The sequence below is a fragment of the Silene latifolia genome, chromosome 5 (genome assembly GCF_048544455.1).
Source record: "Silene latifolia isolate original U9 population chromosome 5, ASM4854445v1, whole genome shotgun sequence".
NCBI lineage: Eukaryota > Viridiplantae > Streptophyta > Magnoliopsida > Caryophyllales > Caryophyllaceae > Silene > Silene latifolia.
In genome coordinates, this window is record NC_133530.1 from 70,582,828 (window position 1) to 70,591,490 (window position 8,663).

The 8,663-nt window shown below is 39.7% G+C and overlaps 1 protein-coding gene across 1 annotated transcript; it reads left to right on the forward strand.

The window, feature by feature from the left end:
* The first annotated feature begins 369 nt into the window (after positions 1 to 369).
* Positions 370 to 8,244, forward strand: LOC141657511 (uncharacterized). Its single transcript, XM_074464772.1, has 4 exons — positions 370 to 2,566; positions 2,776 to 3,372; positions 4,919 to 5,085; positions 7,718 to 8,244. The coding sequence occupies exons 1-4, from the start codon at positions 580 to 582 to the stop codon at positions 7,976 to 7,978; spliced, it is 3,012 nt and encodes a 1,003-aa protein (XP_074320873.1). The 5' UTR covers positions 370 to 579; the 3' UTR covers positions 7,979 to 8,244.
* Positions 8,245 to 8,663: the final 419 nt, after the last annotated feature.

Consider the following 8,663-nt stretch of genomic DNA (forward strand, 5'->3'; position numbering starts at 1 on the left):
GGAGAGAGGATAGAAGTTCTGGTATGGGGTGGTGCTTGTTGGATGGTAATGGAACCTTAAGGACTTCTGCTCATGCTCGCACGTTTGCTTCTTCGCGCCTGCATGCCGAAGGACATGCTGCTATCATGGCGCTAAATTGGGCCTTGGACGAAGGCTATCTCCATATTAGACTTGTTACAGATTGTCTTGTTTTAGTTATGCAGGTTGCCGAAGCGGAGAAGGCGATTGCGTCTATTAGCTGTATTATCCAGGATCTTAAGTCTACTGCGTCTCGTTTCCATTGTTGTGAATAGGATAGCTCATAATCTTGCCCAAAAAGCTCTATTGTAAGCTATGCTATGTATTGTTTAAAAAAAAAAAAAAAAAAGGACCAGCTAATATTAATTACAGTTTTGATCGACTGCTGAATGCTGATGCATGAAGTAATGATCAAACTTAATCGGTCTCCTGGTAATCTCATCTCCCAATTCTCAATATAGTTTCATTGCATTCTTCACAATTAGGGTTTCTACTCTCTCAATTTTCTAGGCTTCTTACTTAACTTCCTTGCATTAATATCGTTCATCACCTGCTTCTTTAATGGCGCAACATAAACCTTTCGCACCATCACAACCCTCATTTCACAATTTCTCTGAAATCTCTGACAATTTCCGTTCACGATCGACCTCTATCTCCGGCCTCGTTGAACAATGGCGTCAATTGCAGGCGTCTTTAACGACGGTTCATAACTCGCTAGCCGGCCGAGTTAAGGATTCTGACTCGGACGACAGAGAGCGAATTGTTGATTTAGGGATGAAACCGAAAGTCGATTACGCGGCTGACAAGATGATTGAGGGATCTAGTGACAAAAACAATGTAATTGAGTTATACAATAGGCTATATGATGAACTCGAGACCAAAGAAAAGCGGTTAAATGAGGAATTTGCGAGGTTGGAGAGTAAACAGAGGTTGATCAATGATGTTAAACAAGAAATGGAGTTGAAAGAAATTGAAATTAAGGAGAAATGCGAGGCGTGGGAGTTGAAACAAGTTGAAATTAAGAAGAACTGTGAGGCGTTGGAGTTGAAATTGAAGTGTATGAATGAACGTCATATGTGGTTTGATGCAAAGGAGGCGGATATGGATAGACGTTGTAAGAGGATAGAAGCGAAAGAGAAGGAATTGGATAGCCGTTGTAAGAAGATCGAAGCGAAAGAGAAGGAATTGGATAAGCGAAGTCAGAGGTTAGGAGGGAAAGAGAAGAAGGTCAAGGAGGTTGAAAAGGAGTTGGAATTGAAGGAGAAGAATCTATTAGGAAGGCTGGAGTTGAAGGAAAAGCTTATTGATGAGCGTGGTCTAGCTATAATGGCCAAGGAGAGACATTTTATTGTGAGTTTGGAATCAAAGGAGAAGGAGATGGAGGAGCGTTGTAGGGTGATTAAGGTGAATGAGGAGAGAGCCATGAATGAGATTTGTAGGGCGGTTGAATGGAGATTGAAGCGAATGAATGAGGGTTTCAATGCAATGGAAAGGGAGGGAAAACACGGTTTGGTTGAAAATTTGAGAGGTAAAGAGATTAGTGTTGTGAATGAAGGTGTGAGTTTGAAAGGGAAAGAAGTAGTTGAATGTTGCATTAGTGATCATTGTCATGAACTAGAGAAGGAAGGGAAGCAAGTTAAGGCATCATGTGAGAGTTTGGAGTTGTTGGGCACTCGAGTGGTTGAGTACATAGAACCACCATGTTTATATGAGGATCAAATTAACGAGTCTAGTACAAAGTTGGAGTCGAGCAAAGAGAAGCAAGTTGAGGCACCATGTGATGATTTGGAATTGGTGTGCACACAAGTTGTTGAGTATATAGAACCAGATGGTTTAGTTGAGGATCAAATTAACGAGTCTAGTATAAAGTTGGAGTCGTGCAAAGAGAAGCAAGTCGAGGCACCGTGTGATGAATTGGAATTGGTTTGCACACAAGTTGTTGAGTATATAGAACCAGATGGTTTAGTTGAGGATCAAATTAACGAGTCTAGTATAAAGTTGGAGTCGTGCAAAGAGAAGCAAGTCGAGGCACCGCTTGATGAATTGGAATTGGTTTGCACACAAGTTGTTGAGTATATAGAACCAGATGGTTTAGTTGAGGATAAAATTAACGAGTCTAGTATAAAGTTGGAGTCGTGCAAAGAGAAGCAAGTCGAGGCACCGTGTGATGAATTGGAATTGGTTTGCACACAAGTTGTTGAGTATATAGAACCAGATGGTTTAATTGAGGATAAAATTAATGAGTCTAGTGAGGAATTGGAGTTGAAGGAGAAGGAAATTGCGGTACCATGTGAAGATTTGGAGGTGATGGAGACACGAGTTAATGAATGTATAGGAGGAACACAAGGTTTAATTATGGAGCAGATTAACGAGTTGAAGGAGAAGGAAGTGAATGGCAAAGCCTTGGAGTTGAGAGCAAACCATGATGATAATTTGACGACTCAACTGGAGGGTGTGGAGGCAAAGGAGGCACTGCTGAGTTGTGAAGATGCGCAGTTGGAAATCAAGCAAATTGGTGATAATGGCAAGGTGGCAGAGGAGCATATAGGTGATGTAACTCACTCCGTTGAACTGTCTATGAGTTTTAAGCTTGATTTAAATTTTATAAAATTGAAATGCATCGGGTGTATGATGACTGGTGATAAAAAGTTAAAAATGGGTGGTTTATCTGTTGGTATTTAATTAATTAATCAATTGAGTAACATCTTAGCTTATTGAACTGATTGCATTATGCTATATCATGTTTTAACTTTTCAGTGACCTGCTGCCCGATAGAACCTGAATGCGAACTACCTGGCTCTAATGCCTATGACATATTCGATCGTAGAGTAAGTCCATCGTCTGTGGAGGTCTATTCTGAAGTTCACATGTTATGCAAAAAATTGGACTTAAATGGCATGAGATCTTACATGTGCACGAAGGAGCACAACATATTGCATGACAATATCTTGGCTGCTCTTAAATCTGCGCCTGATCCTGCAAAGCTAGTTCTTGATACCTCTTGGAGTTTCTTTGAAACGGGATTAGATGAAGTTGATAACGATGCTATTAGAACTAGATGCATATATCTACTGGAACAGCTTATAAAGCTCTCACCACCTATCAACCCTGATGTGGAACATGAAGCAAGAGAATTTGCGGCATTTTGGAAAGGAAGATTGAGTTTGGCTACACCCGTTCCTATAACCCATTTTGGGTATCTGCATTTGCTGGCAGCGTACAAGTTAGCCAAGTCTTACAAAGGAGGACTTCTTCTGTCGTGCTTTAAAACTTCTTATTTTGCAGCTAAGTTGTATCCCCCTGAAAAGAATGTTGATTTGTGCTGTGCTTTGGGAGTCCAAGATGAAATTCCTGGTATGTTAATTAATATATTCTGTCGATAATTATATTGGGGTTTTGTTCTACTTTTATTATTGACTTTTTGGTTATACTCTGATGCCTGTAGTCTGTTTCAATAATCGCTCATGTCATTGATTCAGTGTAGAGGGGGGCAACAGCCTACCTTTGAGTATTTGACCTCTGGTTATCCTAATATGGAGTGAGACTTGAAAATTTGAAAGTGTGCAGATGGTTTGGGACTATGGGGTCTAGAAAAATCAATCTGATATGCTCGAGTATGGAAACTGGGAGATTTACCCCTGGGAAAAAAAATTGTATGCTTCTGTTATGAATATGCTATTGCAGTTTCAGAACTACTACTTCTCTAGGGAGCACTCAATGTTACTTTTACATGAATTTGTGAGGTTTTCAAGTAATCCTTGACATGTTACTCTTACTTGCATTTGTCTATAAACATATTGTTTACTAACTGTTCCAACAAAAGTATGATATACGTTAGGCTTATGGTCTATCTCTATAGTGGTGGTCAGGTTAGCTAAATCGAGGATATAGTTCTTTTGTCCATCATAGAGATGTTGAAGTGTGCATGCAGTTAAAGTGATGTGCAACAAACATGGGTATGGACATATCGACCAAGTTACCAAATGTTCCTTCACCTATTAGCTATCGCAGTGACAAATTCTCTGAAATGCCTCTTGTACTAATCTTGGCTATCTGGAGTCCTGCCAAATCATCTTTTTGGATTTGTACAGCTATGTATCTCACTCATCAAAAACCAATGGTGCTATATAGAGCTGGCAAACCCGACCCGACCCGAACCCGAAGAAACCCGACCCAACAGAACCCGAGAATATTTCAACCCGAAACCGACCTGACACGATGACGACCCATAACCCGGCTTGACCCAATTACCAGTGACCCGAACCCGACCCAATACTGACCCGATTCGGTACACCAGTTGACCCAAATGATCCGACCTGATAACGACCCAACCTGAAAGGGTTGGCTGACCCGATATGACCCGAACCCGAAATGACCCGACCTGAATGACCCGATCCGGCGGACTCGATTGCCACCTCTAGACTGCTATATGACCATTTCTCTTCTTGTTCTAGCACTGTTGCAAGTTGCAACCCTTATCTGTGATTATGATAGTAGTTTGTGACTTTGTGTATATTACGTCAATAGTTCATGTATGGACCAAATTATTATTTAAGATGCTGGAAATTGCCAACGTTTAGATTCAGCATTTCAGATGTGCCTGCGTGTATCATTGCGGTACTGATGTTGGATTCTATTAATGTATGTTTTAAAGTTTGATTTTCACCGGAGACCATAGAAACATGGGCTCTTAATAAAATCTAAGAGACGTGAAGTATGTCCTCCAAATTTGAATTTGGTGTTTTTAAGTACTCTCTGTAATATTATCTTCTTGGTTTCTACTTTTGACATTTCTAGTTATCACAAAAAGAACGAGAATAAACACTAGTGCGGCCAAATTTTTCTGTGATCTATCGTAGTTTCTCAATGAACTTAATGCTTTCAATTTTACATTGTGCAGATTTTGTCAGATCTCTAATTCAAAGGCAGAAGCATCTCGAGGCAGTTAAGTGCATATCTCTTTTCAAGATGGAATGTGATTTTCCACCTGTACAGCTGGTGGAAGCCTACTTGGAACTTGTGAAGCAAAAGTTGGATGAAAAACTCAACACAAAGAATTTCCCAAAGGTATCCATGTTATAATTCCTTTTTTTTCGCTGTTAAGTAGATAGTTACAACCATAACTTTATGAAGGGGATTCGTGTTATTTTGCTGAACCAAATGACACCCTAGGAACGGATTGATGAACCCTTTCGAAGGAAATGGTCAAATGAGGGTGGCGGCGGTCGGTATCTTGGTGTTGGTGTGATGGCCGGCTTTTTTATGGAGGAGTGGATATTAGGGGGCGGGCGTCCAAAGGTTGACGTGGACGCTAGAGGTAGACATTTTTGCTGACGTCGACGAGGACGCCAGTCTAGTCACAGTGGGGTTGGAGTTGTAACACCAGATATTTAATTCAGCGTTTTTTCACAATCCCTAATCTTTAAGTCTAACGTGATTTAGAATCAACACTTAATGATTATGAGAAAATGCTAAATTAAAATTCGGTGTGTAGAGGAGTTGTGGTGGGCGTGTGGGTGGGCAGTTTGAAGTAATATGCTTCAAAATGTTATTTAAGTAATTAGCATGTTTCATATGATAGCATGTTAACAGGTGTAGTGGTTTCGTGTTGTTGATCAATTCCACTAACAACGTTTTGTTTAATTGTTAGTTGCTAGGTAGTGGACTAGTGGTAATGTTTGCTTAGAGCAAGTCCAATGGTTTAGCATAGGGACTTGCTTGCAATTTCATAAAATTGCAAGCTAGTGGCTAAACCATTGGAGATAGCCATGTAGAGTGGCTTGGTTTAAGCAACTAGCCTCATGAAGCTAGTAGCTTAAAGTGGCCCACAACTTAAAATCAACCAATAGGAAAATTAGTTACATATTTTAATTAATTAAATAAAATTTATGAAAGTTAGCTAAACCATTGGAATAATATGGTAACTTAAAATTGTTCTGGCTTAAAATGTGATGTGGATTTATCCAGCTAGTAGCAAATAGCCTACCATTAGAGCAAATCCAATGGTTTGTCTTAGGTACGTGCTTGCAATTTTAAAAAATTGCAAGCTAGTGGCCAAACCATTGGAAGTGTATGTATAGATTAGCTTTGTTTAAGCAACTAGCTTCATTAAGCTAGTTGCTTAAATTTGCTTAAATGGACCTACCACAAGGAAACAACCAATAAAAAGTTAGTATCTTAAAATGTGGGTCCAATCTAGCTAGTGAAAATTAAGCTAAACCATTGAAATGCATTACTAGCTCAAAAATTTTGTAGCTTAAAATTTGATGTGGCAAAGGTAAGTTGCTTGAAGTTAGGAAGAGTTTTTGTTGTTAAGCCTATATATTAGGCCATTGTTAACGTTTTCTTAAACATTGCAAAACAGTAGCTTTTGTTCTTAAAATTTCATATTTTGCTTTGCCTCTTTTATCTCCTTTTCCCAACAGGGAATTCTTCATCGAAGCGGTCTTATTGTATAACTCTGCCTTGGAATTTGTTTAAAGTTTTTCTTTTGAGTGGGGTGGGAAATTAGAGTGGGCGCAGAAGTGACGTTAACAGTCCTCCTCAGGAAATTGTTGACGGATTAACCTGCAATCTCTTGTATGAGTTTGATTTCCAATTTGGTTGGACAATTTTACTCTTCTGGGACTTGTTCAAACATCATAGTATTGCTGTTGTTGAGATACATTCTGCTCTCTTTGGAATTGATTGTGGAGTTAGTTCATCAATCAACTTAGTTTAAAAGTTACCCATGTATCCTCTTTTACGAAAGTAGATGCTACTGCTGGATACTCCCTCCGTCCCACTAGATAGTTATCATTTGCTTTTTACACGGAGACAAGAAAAGGAGAAACATTCCATTTCTACCCTTCCATTCTCCATACTTTGTCTGTTGATTGTCGTCCTTTCCCCATTATCCATATCACCTCTGCCAACCATATCTACCCCCTCTACACCAATGTAAATCACTGCCGCTAAGGTGAGTTCACGGCCTGGCCCAAAAATTGTATATGCTAGGTCGAAAATGGGTTCGTGTCTTTGTGGTGGCTTGATTTTGGCTGGCTGTGTTGGTGTTAAATGAGTTCGACAACAGCCTGATCGTTATTGAATGGTGTTGTGTAGCTCAGTGGGCTATGTTAGTGGGTAGAGGTGGGTTGGTTGTGATGAAGGTTGACGGTGTCGGTTGTCATGGATGACTTGACTCAGTTGTAGATGAAAGGTATACTTGACTTCTTGTTTAACAAGGATTTATCTCACTTCTTAAAACGTTCCCAAAACAGAAATGATAACTATTGACTGATACACCTATAAATACAAAATGATAACTATTGACCCGGACGGAAGAAACACTAGTTATGAAAGTATTATGTGAAGAACATTTTGTCTTCAGACATTATTGTCGATAGGATATATTTGATAGGCCAGATATACTCTTAAGCCAGTGTTGCTGCATCGTTTGGTGTTCTATCTGATTAGGGGAGCAAGTTCAAGTTCGTAGAACTCCAAAGGATTTACGTTAGAAACATGTAAGAATATGTTGCTCTTATATTGTACCTCTCCAGTCTCCTCCCTCGCTAATTAAGTTTTTTTTTTATTGAATGTAAGCACATATAAGTTAGCTAGAGATTTTGATACACTTATTTCTCACATTGATTTATCTGTCTATATTCCTGGAGGCATGTCAAAACTAATAGTGAAATATGTGGCCGTCATGTCTTAGGTTGATGCTACCGCTGTTGAATTATCACATCTTCGTGGTGCTCTTGGCAGCATCCGAAATCTCAAGCTTGAGTTAGTTTTGCCAACTGATTCTCTCTCATTGCGCATCAAGGAATTGGAGATGCAAACGAAGAAGATGGCCGTGAAATCATCAAGGAAACGCTATGCATCTTCCAGTGAAATACGTACAGTACAGTTAGAGAAGCGACCACGAATGGCGTCTGGTGTGGCTCCTTGTCCTCAATCCTGGTCTTTTAATTGAGTTCCTAGTTCGATGTATTCAGTGAATTTGCATGTCTTAGCTCTTCCTAATAGCCTGTGTATAAATATAATCTGGTAGCATTGTAGTATGTTATACTCGGTAGTTGGTACTGGTTAGGGAGGAATCTACCTACTACTCTGTGAATCATCGAATCAACTATCAAGGGTAATGTCGTAACTCGTAACAGGGAGCTATTACACTGTTATGTGAAGATACCGAAATCTATATTCAGGCATGTTTCATGCATAGTTTGCCATTTGTTGGCTTAGCTAGTTGACTCTGGGCAGCTGTAAAAACATAATGTCTACATACTAGGAGCACGACTCTCGAGTCATGCGCATAGTCAGAGAAGTTAGATAGTTGCACATAGTGGGAAAACAAGAGGCATGGACACCGTAGCTTATTTTATAACACAAATTCTTATTTGTGACGGAGGGTATCCGTCACAAACAAGAGACGGGTACCATATTATCTCACAAAAAAGCCATATGGGGTGAGAGAAGGAGCACATGGGGTGGGTGCCCACCTTGTCCCCTCTACCCATTTCCACTCACAAAATACCCGTCGTAAGATCCGACCCGTCACAAGCAAGACTTATTGATTTTATAAAACAAAATTGTTAAACGTCGTCCCTATTTTACTAAACGTCGCCCCTATTTTCATTTCATTTTGACAAGTTTGCCAT

What these genes read in the sequence shown, in the direction of transcription:
- LOC141657511 (XM_074464772.1), top strand. Translation starts at nt 580, where the DNA reads ATGGCGCAACATAAACCTTTCGCACCATCACAACCCTCATTTCACAAT. An exon ending in AGTCCAAGATGAAATTCCTG is followed by an intron (nt 3,373 to 4,918) that starts GTATGTTAATTA and finishes TACATTGTGCAG; the next exon opens with ATTTTGTCAGATCTCTAATT. An exon ending in ACACAAAGAATTTCCCAAAG is followed by an intron (nt 5,086 to 7,717) that starts GTATCCATGTTA and finishes GTCATGTCTTAG; the next exon opens with GTTGATGCTACCGCTGTTGA.